General features: G+C 39.8%; 1 protein-coding gene across 1 annotated transcript in view; it reads right to left on the reverse strand.

Moving 5' to 3' along the window:
* Window positions 1-18,009, reverse strand: part of neurl1b (neuralized E3 ubiquitin protein ligase 1B) — a 55,887-nt gene that overhangs the window by 11,698 nt on the left and 26,180 nt on the right. The window contains exons 2-3 of the mRNA XM_055643010.1: window positions 8,000-8,560; window positions 3,259-3,966 (exon numbers count right to left, since the gene is read on the reverse strand). Of these exons, the coding sequence (XP_055498985.1) occupies window positions 3,259-3,966; window positions 8,000-8,560 (1,269 nt within the window). The remainder of the gene's footprint in view (window positions 1-3,258; window positions 3,967-7,999; window positions 8,561-18,009) is intronic.

Raw genomic sequence — 18,009 nt, forward strand, 5'->3', positions numbered from 1 at the left:
AACACATTCCTGCCCCATGCACCTCCAAAATTAATTTGAAGTGTAATCTTGAATGGATCTCGGCAATGTGTGGATCTGCAAACAGTAAGTCAGCAGATAATGAGGCCATTGTACATTTATCTCGAACTTTGTGTCAAAAGGATTCAGATCATTTATGTAAAACACTATAAATTCTCAGACTATGTTTGGATTGCGGTTTTAATTGTATACACAGGTATACAATTATATATAAAAATGCCAAGTAATATTTGATGCACCAGCATTAAATTTAGATTGAACTGGAGATATTGTCTTTAAATCTGTCCAAGTGAGGACATATTTTAGCTCTTAGGGCTAATAGAATCAAGGCACATGGGTAAAAGCAGGATCTAGTATGTCTACTCAATGACAATACTACAATGAGACCCTGTTTTTTCCGAGCCAAATGGGTGCGGAAAGTTTCAAAGATCTGTTTTCATAAATCTGTTCTTCCCTCTGCACAGGCAAGTATTCATTCCTCAACTAACAACATGCACAGCATACACAATGTCGATCTTGAACGGAGTTTGAATTAAAATAGGTAATTGCTCATTAAGACTCAATTCAAAGTCAAGATTTATATTCCATGTACTAATCTTTTATGTCATTTAGAAATGAGACTCATATTTGAAATGTTACTGAATATTATAAAAGTGGCATGTGCGATCATGTATAAATGAGGTAACAGATGGGGCATTCAGGACCAAAAGATATTGATTGACTTGCAATGGCTCTTGAGAAAATCAACTCTGCTCAGAATCAAAATAATTTATGATAATGAACTCAAACAGGGTGGCATAATTCTCTAATTAATATAATTTACAATTCTGTTTGATTTATTCCAGATGATCTGTCTCAAGCCATTTAATGTTTACATAAAATGTGAAAAAGATTACTTGTTTTTCATGGAATTGTTCAAAATCCTAACCTGCTTTTGTTTCAAAACTGCAATTGTTATCTAGCAAACCCAGACAGATAAATAAAGCAGCCCGCGAGCAATGAACTGAGGGCCAGTAAAGAGATGGCTTCAAGATGAACTAACTAGTGCTTTCAAGAACATGACCACTTCTGTTAAAGTTCTTATAGTTTAACTGTTCACCATGGTCAATGTTACATCAAAAATATACAATCATAAGTTCAGAGGTTCATAAGTTCTAGGAGCAGAATATGGCCATTTGGCCCATCAAGTCTACTCTGCCATTCGATCATGGCTGATCTAGCTTTCATTCTCAACCCCATTCTCCTGCCTTCACCCCATAGCCCCTGACACACTTACCAATCAAAATTCTCCGCCTTAAGGAAGAACTTTTATATAAAACATTTTTATTTAAATATGTTATTAAGGTTGGCCACTGAAAAAAAGATGAATAAATTATTTCAAAATCACCTCAAGGGGCAACTGAGTATTTTTCTGTGGATAGAATATAAAACAGGGACATGGTTTTGAAACGACCGTGATCTTTTTTGACACTACCTGTGATCTTTTCTTGCTCTTAGAATCTTTGGGTGAAACAGAAAAGTTGAACAGGAGAGTGAAAAAAGGAACGTGGAAGAAACACAAAAATAATAAGAAAGTTTCAGAAAAATACAAATATTAACAACAAGGGGATGAGGGCTAGGTCTGGGCAGCTCGGTGACGCAACCTGTTACAGCTGCTGTCTCACAGCCATCGGTCTGGATTCATTCGGGATCTCTATTGCTGTCTGTGTGTAGTCTGTTCTCTCTACGAATGTATGGGTTTTCCGATGGGTGCTTTAGTTTCTTACTCATGGAAAAAAACCATGCAAGCTGGCAGGTTAATAACTCATCCCCCACAGCTGAAAGTAAAACATAAAGTGGTGAATTGACTCAGCGATTCAGTAAGCATGTGCAGGGGGATCCTCGATGCTTCGGGCTGGGACTCTTCTTCACAATGATTGTAGTAGGGGGAGGGGGTTGGGAGGAAAGCAGGAAAAGAGAAGTGGGGAGGGAGAAAGCCTGGCAAGTGATAGGTGGACATAGGTGAGGGGGGGTTCACATTGGCACATGGGTGGAGTAAGTCACAAGGGCTCAAGATGAAAAAGAAACACAGTCAGATAAGGAAAGGGAAGAATATAGGTGGAAGGGGACGGGAGGATGGAAGAGGGGCAGGATAACGGGACAATTAGGTGAAGACCTGGATGGAGAGGTAACGGGGAAGAGAGAGCAGGAAGGGGAGTATTACTTAAAATTCAATGCTGTGCGATGCGCGGAAAATGCTGGAGTAACTCAGCGGATCTGGCAGCATCAACTGGCTCGCAGAGTTACTCCAACATTTTGTTTCTATGTTTGGTGTAAACCAGAATCTGCTATTTATTAAACAATAATAGGCAGTTCCACTGTTTGGCAACATTGCAACAAAGGACATGAGTCTGAAATAATTACGAAGAGATCAGATAGGAAATTGGAAATAAAAAGATCTGTACAGAACATGGTTAAAATACCCATTGTAAAATGTGTCGAAGTTAAGACGTTTTCATTTTTTCAAGCAGAATCAAGTTATAGCTTTAAAAGAAAGCCAACTAAAAACTATTGGAAATGGGACTGTTAGGTGACTCATACACTTAACTGGACAAAAAGCCTATCATAATAGTCGATGATAAAACATCTGTGATTCAAAGGGCCTAGCAATTCAATAAAGCGTTGAGTTCATTACTTCAGGCTTCGTGAATTTTGCTGCTAAATTTCTCCAAAGCTATTATAGTGAAAGTCAAAGGCATAACCACTGAAGAACACACTTAAGTATATATATATAAAAGTACACATATTTAAATATCTTTGATGTATGATACGTATGTTCCCATATAGAAATGATTTGTTTGTAGATAGAAATCCCTGCACAGATTCCAATAAGTGATTGTGAAAATAATTTAATCCTTAAATCATTTTACATGATTTCCTTCAATATCTCTCGGAGAGAAGTATTTCAATGTACCGTACACTTGAACATCTCCTTGGTCAGGAGGCACAACAATGAACTTTTTCAATGGGTAATTTGACATCTATCAGTTAATGGCAGGAATCTTGGCCAACTTTCCTGCACAATCCCTAAGGCTCCTCCAGCCCACGTATTTTGGAATAACATGCGGTAAACTTTATCGATGGGCATTCCACAGAGGAACACATTTTAAAAGCATTTAAACAAAGGAAATACTTCAATATGTTTTGTTGGTTATCTTCTAACCAAAAGCAGGACAAATGGACAAGTAGGTGCACACTTACCCAGTATCCTCAGCTGGTTGACCACTCCATGTAAGCTGAAGAATACCCAGAGTGACTGTGTGGTGTCCACATAAACCAGCATCCCTATGTTTATTCCATTAACACGATGATGCAGCTCTCCATTTGGCAGAATAGTGAAACTGAAAATATCACTGCTGTTGGGCACTGAGAAACCTCTGCACACTACCCAATATTCCTTACGGTCAAGTAGGAAATCTGGATCCGCTGGGAGCTCGTTTGTTCGCAGCGTGCTGGGGTCGCAAGACGTTACGCCAAAGAGAAGGGCGCCATAATATGGTAACCCTAACTGCCCCACCTCCACATACAGGGTTTCCCCAGTATGCAAAGGGCGATCCGAGAACACCAGGGTCCTAGTGCTCTCCTGCCAGTTCGTACACACTCCCATCCTATCCTGAGAAAGGGTAACATCAGGCCCTCGTATGTAGTGAAAGTGAAGGTCAGTGTCGAGAAAAGATGGCAGGCCTCGCGATCTAAGCCGTCTGTTGGTACAACAAGGTAAATTATGATTGTCTGGCGCAAGGCTGGGAACTTCGCTTAGATTTAGGTTTGTTATTTTTGACACCACAACACTGTTCTCCAGTTCGTTATTATTGAAGTTGGCGTTGTCATGACTAGTCTGAGGAAGGCAACTGTTGAGCCGTGCTGTGCTGAGTCGTGCTGAAGTGATGGTTTCTGCAAACATACTCTCTGCAACAAGAAAAAAAGAAATCCTTGACTTTACATCTTTAAACAGCAAAAACATATGATTCCGTAGACAGGTACAATACTCAGCATTGTACATTTTGATTTTGCCCAAATGCCATTCACTTTAATCAAAACACCCACACCTTTTAACTCTGACAATATCTACTCTAATTTGTCCTGTCTGATAGTTTCTGTTTAATTAGTTTCTTGCTTACCCTTTTCACAGAACATTCAAAGAGTCACAGAGCCATCAAGTGATACAGTGTGGAAACAGGCCATTAGGCCCTACTTGCCCACACCGGCTAACATGTCCCAGCTACACGTCAAACATGCTGCATTTGGTCCATATCCCTCCAAACTTGTCCTATCCATGTACCTGTCTAGCTGCTTTTTAAGCGTTGGGATAGTCCCTGCCTCAACTACCTCTTCTGGCAGCTTGTTCCATACACTCATCACCCTTTGTGTGAAAAAGTTACCCCTTAGATTCCTATTAAACCTTTCCCCCTTCACATTAAACCCATGTCCTCAAATGTTCATTAGTCAATGATTAATACTATACAGTTTTCACCTCAAAGTCGCTACAGGTATTGGGCTGTAAATTAGTGTTTTTTATGGCATATTCTCAAATTACCATTTACGTTTGTTTTAAAAATCAGTGGACTGATCAAGAAAAAAATGGGCTTTACACAAATTTGCAGAACCCTCGAACACTGAATGTTGCCCTGTAAGCATTTAGTAAGCTCATATTGTTTGCTGAGAGAAGAGTGTTGGGAAAACAGGCACTTTATTCAATGCAAACAGAAAAAAAAGTGCTCTCCAGCCAGAAAGCCAAATATTATATAAAGAACCTTTAAGTCACACTGACAAGTACTCAAAATTGAAAAACACATTCCTGCACTACAGCAGAATGCAATTTCCAAAGTCTTCACATGGCAACTCACAATAATGGTTAGTGTAGCAGTTAAGGGCAATTTTATATTGTGCAGGTTTGCATTGCCCTTCGCCATTGAGGTTTGGATTTTCAACAGAGAAGTCCATTCATTACAAGATCCTTAATAACGTTTACAGGGGAGAATCGATCAACTAAGCATGAAGCAGAGAACTAAAAGGATATAAATGGGTGTTCCACACAGAAAACTAGAATGTGTAACAGATGATTGAGTACAGATTGGACTGCAATGAGTCATAATACTTGGAAGATCTTTGGTGTTGTGAGGATTGGGTTGGAAGGGTTTAACTTGTTTCTCCTGGGTCCTTATGGAGTGTGGGGAAGCCCTTGAATAAATCCTTGAAAATCAACTAGGCAAAATACAAATTAGTGAACATCGAAAAATGCAAATGCTGGAAATCCAAAATAAAAACAGAAAATGCAAGAAATACTCAGCAGCTCAAGTCACATCAGAAGGAAGAAAATCAGAGCTAACATGTCACCTTTTCCCTCCCACAGAGCAGCTTGGCCTGCTAAGTTTTTGCAGCCTTTTCTGTTTTTATTTTAAAATAGAGCTGCACTCCAGAAGTTCACCAAGTTCACCAAGAAGTAGCATTTAAACTATTTACTTTTAACAGAGGTTCAGCTAGCCAATCATCCAGCATTATGTATACACCTGTAAACAAAACATCCCTGCTGCAATCTCAATTATTAGGATATTTTTGTTTTAATTAGTGCTGCAACCCTAACTATTGAGATCCTTTTAAAGACTGTTACTAGTAGTTATGGAAAATACAATAAGACCAAATAATGAATCACAAGGACTGGGGAGGAAATCGTTATCAGTTCGACAGTGAGCATGATTTCAATGCCTGTCTGCTATAAAATCATTATTTTTAGAGCTCCTTTCACAGCTGCACGTGGTACAAATGGCAAGCTCAGTACCAGCAAACATACATAATATGTTACATCTTGCACATTGATGAAATTGAATGTTGTGGTTTCAAATAACTACCTTTCATGAAAGCATCCGCCTTATTGAGCCAAAATGGGGTAGCTGTCTGAGTACATCAATAAAGTGCCATGGGCAAGCTCTTAATCACTTTCCTTCACTCGCTCATCCACTGAATGTCTTGGAATGAAACTCTATTTATGTTTAAGGCTCTTCACGCAGGAACTAAATCCATGGCAACAAACACTGTCTCGCATCTTTGAAGTTAACAAGAAGTATTACACTTTATAGTTTATGGATATTAGCCCTGGTTTTCTGAAATTGATTTGTTTGTCACCGTTTAACATAATACTTGGTTAGCTTTCAAATGCTATTGGTTGTTTTTCATAAATGAAGGATGGTCACCATGCACGTATCCAGTTACTGATGGAAATTTGCTTCCTTTAAAACAACAGTCACAAAAGATACAGCTAATTATCATTTTAATTTGTCCCCAAGGAGACTTCATGCTGATGTCCGGACATGGTAACGTATTGGGAATGATGTGCTATTTTGGTTCCAGATGTTTCCTCTGCATCATGAGGTTGGAAAAGGGAGTATTTATGCAACTGCAAATCATTTTTTTCCCTTGTTTTGAACAGCCCAAGATATTTCCCAGCCATCTGGAATCAAATGGATCATTTTTTTGCATTAAATAAACAATCACATCTACCTCTGATGACATTTTATTTAAGGATTAAATAGCAGTAAGTTAAAGCACAGAGCCATATATCACTATGATGGTGGATTATTTCAAATACAAAATACCAATTTGCAATCAACCTCGCCTTTTGTTTTTGTAATATGCTGGAAAGAATTATTACGTTTTTTTAAACCACATGTCTCTTGTATCTGAGCTTGCATATTTTAGCTTATGGTCTGCTTTCTCACATGACAATGGATAGTGAATGGAACTAATGTACTTCAATGCTGAGAATTCTATTCTGCACCTTATGCTCGATCTATTGAACTTGAGTTTGCCTTGATTGCATTTATCCATAGTGTTATCTGGCCTAACTTGCCCACACCGATCAACATGTCCCAGCTCACTAGTCCCACCTGTCCATGGTTGGTCCATAACCCAACAAACCTGTCCGATCCATGTATGGCATACGAAACACTTTTTACTGTACCTTCGTAATGACAATGATAAACCTAAAACCTAGGAATGCAAAGAGCACCAAGTGGTTCTAAAGGAAAATAAGACCCAGACTAGAGCTTCGGAATCCAATAATTATTGGATCTAAATCTACTGCTGCTGAGGCTGTATATCACGTCAAGAAAACAATCATTAAAGCACAAAGCTAATGGCATATGTATTTTTAAACTCATATATTTTGTTCTATTTTTTCCCAAATAACCACTCAGTCATATCCTCCAATCATTCAAGGAATCCCATGCATAAAATATGAATTTACCTATATTTCAATTGATTTGCTCTTTCATAGATGCATTATCTGCACTCATTTTGAAGGAATGCTCAGATGCACTTTGAACTGCTATCTCCTTTATGTAGCAGGAGGATTTAATGACTGTGTCAAGCATCCCTGTGGCAAATAATGTTGCCTGACAATTGAAAATTGGCTCTGTGTGTAATGTACATAATCTGCACTTTTAAAAATAGAATATTTTTAAGGAAACAAACAGCCTTTCTCAATAAATCCCAAACTTTACTCAGTATTTACAGCGTAAAAGGGTTTAAATAACAGGCAATTTAAACTTGTTGGAGAATAGTTACTTTACTATTTGCATTTAGTTTAGTTTAGTTTAGATACACAATGCGGAAACAGGCCTTTCGATCTGCCGAATCCATGCAGACCAGCGATCCCCGCATACTAGCACTATCCTACACATACTAGGGATAATTTACAATTTTTTTACCAACAAATCTGTACATCTGAAATCTGAACCCGGAACACCTGGAGAAAACCCACACAGGTCATGGAGAGAACGTACAAACTCCATACAGACAGCACTCGTAGTCAGGATCGAACCGCGGTCACTGATGCTGACACTGTATGGCAGTAACTCTATCACTGCACCACCATGCCGCCATATTCTACTAGGTATCATCTCCTGGTTCTAATTTGGTATTAGTTTTAATGTTGGATACTCACCAAGCATTTGGACTTCTTGTGTAATTCCATAGATGTCGATCAGCGCCCAGAGTGGTCCTGAAACATTAATGCCACACTGGAAAAGAACAGGCTCTTCATCATTCACAGTATAAAACACTCGTCCGTGTCTGTCCACCCAGAAGGCAAGGACATTGTCTTTCAGAGCAAACCTTTCCGGTAATGCCTTGGCCCAATAACCAGGCCTGGTTACCAAGTCAGGGCACGCATACTTTGGGATGTCTGTGGAGCTCATCAGAGAGGGATCATGACATGTAAAACCAAACCGCAAAGCACCGCTCCATCCATGAAGGACCACTGATAATCGTAACCTCACTTTCTCATAAAGGTGGACTGGTCGGTGGCTGAAGGTTACACCATTGCAGAAACTGTTCTTCCGGGACGCTTTTCTGAAATGCGAGTCCAGGCGAACATTTTTTCCTTTGGCCTGTGAGTGAAACCTTGGAGGCTCGGTAATGTTTGTATGTGCTCTCCGTTCATGGCTGCTAGGTGGAAGTGTGTAATACTGCCGAGCAGATCCCGAGCGGGCATGGTGCGATGCATCTGTGAATTAAAATAATAATTGGCATTATAAAGGGCGGCTGACCTTGCAACAATATAATTAACTACATTATTTCAAGCAGGAATACTGATATCAATTGAAATAACAAACTAACTAATAACAGACTATTATTATGATTGCACTATATTTGTTTATTTATTGAGTATGTGTGAATGTGTATATATACACACTGACATTTTTTGTTCTCCCATTATATATTATGCTTACATATTCTGTTGTGCTGCAGCGAGTAAGAATTTCATTTTCCTACCTGGGACATATGCCAATAAAACACTCTTGACTCTTCCAGAAAAGTTATTATTATAACTGATTTAACATAAGTGAAGGTATTTGATAGTTGTGATTGATTATTATCAATGGAAATCGGGTTGGTTTGTAGGGTTGGTTCCTTCTTCTTCGTTAATTTTTCATGTGCAATCTCAGTCTCATTATACTTGCATAGATCTTCCTCCAGAAATGCTATGAAATAATCCATGTCAATGAAGCCTCAGCAGTGTGCCACAGCCTCCCTGTAAGAAATGTGACCAAGCCTAAAGACCATGGCACTGTATTTATTTATTAAAAACATGAACTCTTTGTTGGTAATCCTACTTGATGAATTTTGCTAACACAGTGATCTTCTATGAAATCGGCTAATCTAGATATTCACACTCATCGACCTTAATTTAACAATCAAAGTCATTGGATAGAACTAGGAATAACCATGTTTTCAATCAAATTTCTCACAGTTTGCTTTTGTTTCAGATTTAACAGACTTCTCTAACTGTTATAGACATGGTAACAAGATAAACAAATCAAACTTACACTTAGGGCACAAAGTGCTGGAGTAACTCAGCAGGTCAAGCAATATCTATGAAAAACATGGATAGGTGATGTTTCGAGTCAGGACCCTTCTTCAAACTGCTTCATATTCATAAGATCATAAGTTCTAGGAGCAGAATTATGTCATTTGTCCCATCAAATCTTCTCCGCCGTTTAATCATGTCTCATCTATCTTTCCCTCTCAACCCCATTCTCCTGCCTTCACCCAAAACGTCGTCTATCCATGATATCGAGAGATGCTGCTTGACCTGCAGTTACTTCAGCACTTTGTGTCCTTTTGTGTATCAACCAGCATCTGCAGCTCCTTGCTTCTGCAAGCTTACACTTAGAATTGCCAAGCCTCATGGGTTGCTTGAAGAGTGAACTGCAAAGTCATTGGACCTGCCTGATCTGGACTTGGCCTGCAAGTGTTTATCCCTTGCTTAATCTCAGGGCTGCCAACAGTGAGTGAGAAATTGCTAGGGAGTGCAGCGACCAAGTCCAAGGTAGCGTAGTGACTGAGGGGGGAGGGGTGTGCAAGGGGGGTGGTGTTCCCCCTCTCACGGTAGGGAGCTTTTGCATTTTTCAGTTTGAAATTGTGCAATCTGGTGCATACTGTAGCGAGTCTTATAACTCACACTTGAATGCAACATTTATACCTTAAATTGGATTAGGTATGAATAAGGTTGGGCTAAATTACATTCCTAATTACATTCCACAGTGAAGCCAGGCTCTGATCAATAGGTGCAGCACATGAATGACCTTAGTATATTTATGTCTGGAAATCAAATTATAATTCATGCTGTTATGCATAAATATTGCATAAATATATAGAGAAAAAAAATAGAAACAAAGCATGAGGAGTTCCATCACTGTTCTGCACAAATAAATTAATCAATCTTACCCTTTGACTATAGAAACAAGACTAAAATAATGCCACATATTCAACCAAGTATATGGTTCAATTAAATTAAGATATATGTGTAAAACCTATATATAGAAACAGGCCCTTCGGCCCACCAAGTCCACACTGACCAGCAATCTATCATCCACCAGTTCTATCCTACACGCCAGGGACAATTTACAGATGCAAATTAACCTGCAAACCTACACTTCTTTCGGATGTGGGAGAAACTGGAATATCCGGAGAAAACCCATGTGGTCATAGGGAGAATGTACAAATTCTGTACAGACAGCACCCGTAGTCAGGATCAAATCTGGGTCTGTGGTGCTATAAGAAAGCAACTCTACCGCTGTACAACCATGCCATCCCATTAAATTATTTTTTCTGTAATATATTTATTATGATGTCACGTCAAATGTCAAATGGAATCATTAATACTGCAGTTACATTGCCATTTTAAATAGTGTACGACGGGCTTAAGACAATCAAATTGCTCGTTCTTTACGGGAAACCTGCCGGCAGAAAACTATTCACGGGCATCATCTTCTGCTGCCTGAGGCAGACATGGCCTGCCCTGCCTCATGGAAAGCCATGAAGAGGAGATCTGGAAGCCTTGGGCGAATTGAATTGTTCGTGACTTTCTTTCTTTCTTTCTTTATTCTTTTTAATTATTTTTTTGAACGTGAGAAATTCTGTGATCAGCGTGAGAGCGTGAGAATTTCGTGAAATGCGTGAGTCTCACGCTCAATGCATGAGAGTTGGCAGCCTTGTTAATCTTCACAGCAGAAACAACTTTTTGAGGCCCCACGAGATCAGTTGTGCTGGAGGCCTCCTCCACATGGCTTTCCATGAGGCAGGGCATTCCATGTCTGCCTCAGGCAGCAGAAGATGATGCCCGTGACACTTTGTTGCCATAAAGAGCAATTTTACTGCTTTTAAAGCTGACTTTGATATTCCAAGGCATTTTAAAACAGCTAAAATGGATTTAAACAATAAATAAATTAAATAAAAATAAAATGTTAATATATGAAAACTGTGACAAATGAATTAAAAGGATAGTATAATAGTGAAAAAATGAGCACAAAGTAAAATTATTATTTTTTTAAGTAGGTGTCATTTTCACATAGATCTGAGGATTTGTAACTAGTTCATCAGCCAAGCACCCAAGAGATGGCAGATGTACCACAGCCTCAGAAAAAAAGGATGTAGCTTTAGAATGGAGATGAGGAGGAATTTCTTCAGAGGGTGGTGAATCTGTGTAATTCATTGCCACAAATGATGGTGGAGGCCGTCATTCAGCATTTTTAAAGTGGAGATTGATACGTTCTTGATTCAATTCAATTAAATTCAATTCAATTCAATGGCAAAGGTTAGCGACAGAACACCTGAATATCTAGTCTGGCATCTTTCCAAAGCTCCACATGGATACAGCTTCCACTGCCTTTTCTGATCTTTAATCTCACCGTTGCATCCTGCAACTCCTCTCCACACATACATTATAATCTGCTATTTAAATAAGATTATTTTAGGACCTGGATATCAATTGTGTTAAAGAAATAAAAGTATGTCTTTATGGAAAAAAGTGATTAAAAGGCACAAAATCATTAATTCTGTTAGTTATTTCTACTATATAACACAAGAAGAACAGGAGAAGAGTAGCAGAAGTAGACCATCAGGCCTCTCATCTGCCCGCTATTCAACATGATCATGACTGTTCTATGCTGGCCTCAGATCTTATTTAATGTTATAGGGACGAATTATGCTTTCATATACTTCAAATAGAGAGGATGTTCATCTTTTCTATACTCATTTCGACATGACTTTAGTTTACATTTAAATCTTAGATGGCATTGTACCCTGTTAGTAACATAATTTTAATGTTAAGAATTCAAAGATTTATCTCATAGTGTTGCCCATGGTACAGTAGAGAAGCTAAGTGTTTTCAAAAACATTTTACAGTTTTATCATAGGAAACAACTGTCAGATTAATGTTCACCCTTGGGTCAAAGGCCAATGTTGTGTTGTGTTGTGTTGTATTGTCAGGATAACAGCCTGATATAAAAGGCTAGGCTTTTGTTATGGCACCATGGCACAAGTTTCTCAGTCACTTTTCTCTACTGTCAAATTTTTGTTGATCGGTCGACAACAATGGTACCATTGGTGAACTAAAAGATGAGTTGGTATTGTACTTGGCGATGCAGTCATGGGCATACAAGGAACACAGCAAATAACTGAGCACACAACCCTAAGGGGCACCAGTGTTGAGGATCAGGGTGGAGTAAATGTTATGTCCAATTTTAATCGACTGAGGGTTGTTGGTCAAGAAATCCAGAAGCAAGTTGCAGATGGAAGTAGAAGGTGAAGAAGTTTAAGGATGAACTTACTGGTATTATAGTGTTGAAGGCTGGAATATATTCAATGAAAAGCATCCTGACAGGTATTCTTATTTTGTGAAGGTGATTCAGAGATGAATGCAGTGCAAGGGAAATGCCATCAACCGTATTTTTCCTGTATGCAAATTGCAGGGAGCTAGGTTATCCAGAAGACTGGTGCTGATGAGGGTCAGTACTAATCTTTCAATGCATTTCATTAGAGCTACTGGGCAGTAGTCATTGAGAATGGGTTTCTTGGAGACTGGATGGAGGTTTCCTTGAAGCAGATAGGGAGAGTAGACAGTAGAAGTGAAAGGTTTGTGATGTTGGTGAAGACTGTGGGATCGGTGCACAATTTCAGAACTCATCCAGCAATTCCATCCTGGCTGTCCGCTCTCCAAGAGTTTACCTTCCGAAAACAGATCTGACTTCTGTTACAAGATGTATGGAACAAAGCCAGTGGGCAATGGGGATTGCATGTTATAAAAAGACATACATTTATCAATCATGAAATTGAAATGTATGTATGTAAATGAAAATAGCAATATTGAATACGAAACAGGAACAATAGCAGTGGAGAACTTATCTGGAGGAATTTAATGTAATACCAGGAGCCCCACCCCATAACAAGCAAGGCACAGGCATGGATTAGCATCACAACCCTCCTCCTTACTGACTATCAACACAGGGTGCACATCAGGACTGCCTGCTCAGTCCCCTGCTCTACTCTCTCTAGACGCATGACTGTATAGCTAGTCAGAGATCCAACCTCACCTCTACATTTGCCGAGGCTACCACTACTATTGAACAAATGATGGTAACAGATGAGTTAACGTACAAGAGGGACATTGACTCACTGATTGTGTGGTACCAGAACAACAATCTTCCTCTCATTTTTAGCAAGACCAAGAAGCTGATTGTTGACTTCAGCATGAGAATGCCAAGAGACCATGCACCTGGCTACATGGGTGGGATGATGGTGGAGAGAGTCAACACTTCAAGTTCTTGCGCATGCACATCTCTGATGATTTGTCCTGGGCCAGAATGTTAATGCAAGCACAGAGAAAGCTCATCAACACCTCTACTTCCTCTGATGTTTGAGGTGATTCAGCATGTTGTACACTGAAAAGCATACTGACTGGTTGCATCGTGGCCTGATTTGGAAATTTGAATACACATGAATGAAGGAGGCTGCAGAAACTGGTGGGCATTGTCCGTTCATCACGGGTATTGACTTCCATTCTGTCAAAGGGATCTACTGGAAGAGCTGCCTCAAGAAGACAGCTGATATCATCAACATCTCACAGCACCCTGGTCACACTCCCTTCTTGCTGCTACCATTAGGAAGGCACAGGAGCCTGAGAACTCTAGGTTTAATAACGTATCCACCATATCAACCATCAGGTTCCTGAACTACCCTGCACAACCCTACCTCAACCACCTCAACGCGACTGAACCATTACAGAGTCTGCACTACCATGGTTGCTCCACATACTCCCGTTTTTGCAATGTCATGGTCTAGTTTGCTTGAAATAACTGATAATTTATCGTGTATTATTGTTGCTGCTGTTGTCTTTACATGTACAGTATAAAATTGTCTCTAAAACTGAATCATGTAAGAGTTTCATTGTTCCGGTTCATATCTGATTCAAATGATAACTAAACTCGCTTGACTCCTGATTCTAAACATTAGTTTATTGCAGCTGACAACTCACATCTGTTTGGATTAGGGAGATACTGACAACAGTGCTTCTTTCACAATTAGTGAAGGCCATCACTTAATTTTTTTTTGAGTCTCTACATCAAAGAAATTTAAACCAGAACATAATTCTTCTCATAAATCTGCCTTGTTCATGTTATTTCACTGAAATATGTTCCTTGAAATTTAAAGATGGACAAAGTCAGTGGAAAAATCTAAAAAATTCTAACACGTTAGTTTATTTTTATTCCTGGAACAATTTGGCTTGCAAATCTGCCATCATTACTTTGTTTTTCTATTTGTGACTCCAGACCCACAACACTGTGATTGGTTCCTAACTGCCCCCTGAAATAGCCGAGAAATTCAGTTCTATTCAAACTTAGCTGTTAAAACAGAATAAGAATACAACGTGATAAAACATTCAGCATCAGCCTCAGCACTAAATTCAGATATTAAAAAGTCACACTACATCCAGCCAACCTTGTAAAATCCTTCTCCTGAATGTCCAAGGGGTGGGATCTAACATTGGAAAGTGCTAATTTACAAATAAGTCAAGCAAATGCAGAATAAGTTTGTCCGCACAAAATTGGACCTTACAGACAAAGTGCCAGCATCTACAAGTGCAATTCCTGGGCACGTATATCACACTGACAGGGCAGATGCACTAGAAGTGACAAAATGGTGGCATGAAGAAGGATCCTTGGTGTGCTCAACATTGACCAGCCAAACATGAACAAAAAAAACTCCTCCTGCTTGCAATCTACCATCCTGCTCAGCTGATGAATGAGCGATTCTCTCTGTTGATAAAGACTTTGATGGAGCCCTGAAAGTAGCAACGGCACAATGTATACTCTTTATAAGTTCTTCAATATTGCTGCACAGTGGCACAATGGTAGAGTTGCTGCCCTACGGCATCAGAGAACTGGGTTTGATCCTAACTACAAGTGCTGTCTTTATGGAGTATTTTACCTTCTCCCTGTGTCTGCATGGGTTTTCTCCGGGTACTCCAATTTCCTCCCACATTCCAAAGATATGCAGGTTTGTAGGTTAATTGGCTTCTGTAAATGTGTGCAGGATAGCATTAGTGCATGGATGATCGCTAGTCGGCATGGACTCTTTGGTCTGAAGGGTCTGTTTCCACGGTGTATATCTAAACTAAAACTAAACCTAACCCCTCACTGAGTGGCTGGGCAGTAAGCTCACCGACTGAACTGGCTGAACTCCTAAGGACATAGAGTCCACACTGGGTGTGTGGGAGGTGATGAGTGGAACAACATGAGTAATCATAGTATTGGAGAAAGTGACATCCACACAATTATATGCAGAAAAGGTCCCTTCTTCACACCATTCGCCATTGTATTATGTGGCAACAATACTGCTAAATGGGAGAGAACAGATTTGGTAGTTCAAATCACGAGGTGATGTGGACTGCCATCAGCAGCAGAAATGTACATTTCGACTATCCATGATCTCATAGCACCCCTCTCCAACAGACACATTGTTTTTCATGGGATAGCAGTGAACCGAGGTTGGGAAGGCGTAGATGGCTCTGTTGCACAGGAGGGAAAAAAGAAGAGTTGTAGGCTGCAGTGACGGGCTGATTAATTGTAGGTGGAACTGTGTTTCGGTAGCTGTAGGTAGCTGTAGGATGTGACTGCAGGATAGTATGTTAGCTCCCTGGAGATGAAACGGATGCACAGCATCTTGGAAGGGAAGGGTTGAACGCGTCAGTCTGTGGCAATGGTTTGGATTGGTACCAGCGGCATAGACTGAAAGGGAAAAGACCCTGCAAGATGAACTCAAAAAGTAAGGAGATAATTGAGAAAGCCAATCCTCAAAGGCAGTAACAACAAATTATTTGCAGTGCTACCTGTTAGTGAGGATCGGAACAGGATTAAACCCAGATGGGTGAGAGGGAGAAACAACTGTGATAATGTGAATATGGGCAATAACAATGGAATGGGGGTAGACCTGGCTAAAGTGGCTGGTTGATAGATTAGCAGGAAAATCAGGAAGAGTGAAGTGGCACACATTTATGGAGGCAATTCATGGCACTCCATAAAAATAAAGGCAAAATTCTTAAGGAGTAATGAAACTGCCATGACCTACCAAGTAAGGAATAAAGATAAAAGGAAGATATTGAGTTAAAAGAGAAAGTACATTGGGGTACAAAAGATAGAAGTAGATCATGAGACTGGGATATCGACAATAGACAATAGACAATAGGTGCAGGAGTAGGCCATTCGGACATTCAATGTGATCATGGCTGATCATCCCCAATCAGTGGCCCATTCTTGCCTTTTCCCCATATCCCCTGACTCTGGTATTTTTGAGAGCCCTATCTAGCTCTCTCTTGAAAGCATCCAGAGAACTTGCCTCCGCCGCACTCTGAGGCAGAGAATTCCACAGACTCACCACTCTCTGTGAGAAAAAGTGTTTCATCGTCTCCGTTCTAAATGGCTTACTCCTTATTCTTAAACTGTGGCCCCTGGTTCTGGACTCCCCCAACATCGGGAACATGTTTCCTGCCTCTAGCATGCCCAAGCCCTTAACAATATTATATGTTTCAATGAGGTACCCACTCATCCTTCTAAACTCCATAGTGTACAAGCCCAGCTGCTCCATTCTCTCAGCATATGACAATCCCGCCATCCCGGGAATTTGGAATATATTCGGAATCCAACAAAGATTGACAAAAATATAGTAAAGAAAGAGAAAATAGTCCATGGGGGTAAACTAGTGAGAAGTAAAAGAGCAGACAATTCACTTTTTAAAAGTACATAGAAAGGAAGCAAATTATCTGCGTGATCATTGTCCATTAGAATGAGACCGGGGAAATGGTCAGGGAAACCAGGAAATGACTGTGGGAGGTGATGAGTGGGTGATGAGTCGAATAGATATTTAGCATCAGTTCCAATGGTAGAAGATGCTATGAACATCACATTGAGGGAGGAATTTGAGGAATCACCATTTGAGAATTGGTATTAGGCAAACCAATAAGGCTAATGACTGCGACAGTTCCCATGGATTTCTCCAAAGATGATCCTGGTTATGGATGGGTTATTTTATGAAGAAAGGTTTGTTAGGTTGGGACTCTGGTCGCTGGAGTATAGATGAATGAGAGGAGATCTTATTGAAAAGCATTTGATGCTTAGTAGGCTGAACAGGGTAAATGTTCAGAGTATGTTTGTTCTTATGGGAGCATCCAGTAAGAGAGGTTATGATCAGAACAAGGTAGTGCCCTTTTAAGAACAAGATGAAGAATTTATTTGAGAGGTTTGTGAGTCCTTGGAACATCTTTCCATAGCTGTAGGACAAAGTTCTTGAGTGTATTTAAGGCTGACATGGATTTCTAATTAGTAAACATATCAAGGCTTTGGGAATGGGCAGGACATTGAATTGAGGGATGGAAGATTACCCGTGTCCTAACTGGATGTAGTAACAGGCATGAATGACCTACTTCTATCCTTAATTCTTAGGATTTTATGATCTAACTGTTGAATAGACTCGCTAAAGATTTGTCATCTGTGGCTAGAGTTACACTCTTATTGAAATAACTACATGTACAGTAAAGAGAGATCAGGCAAAAATATAGAAAGTGTTGCTGCAAGTCCACTGAAAGATGTTAACATGGCATTCTATGCTCCTGATATA

Source organism: Leucoraja erinacea, chromosome 11, assembly GCF_028641065.1.
Source record: "Leucoraja erinacea ecotype New England chromosome 11, Leri_hhj_1, whole genome shotgun sequence".
NCBI lineage: Eukaryota > Metazoa > Chordata > Chondrichthyes > Rajiformes > Rajidae > Leucoraja > Leucoraja erinaceus.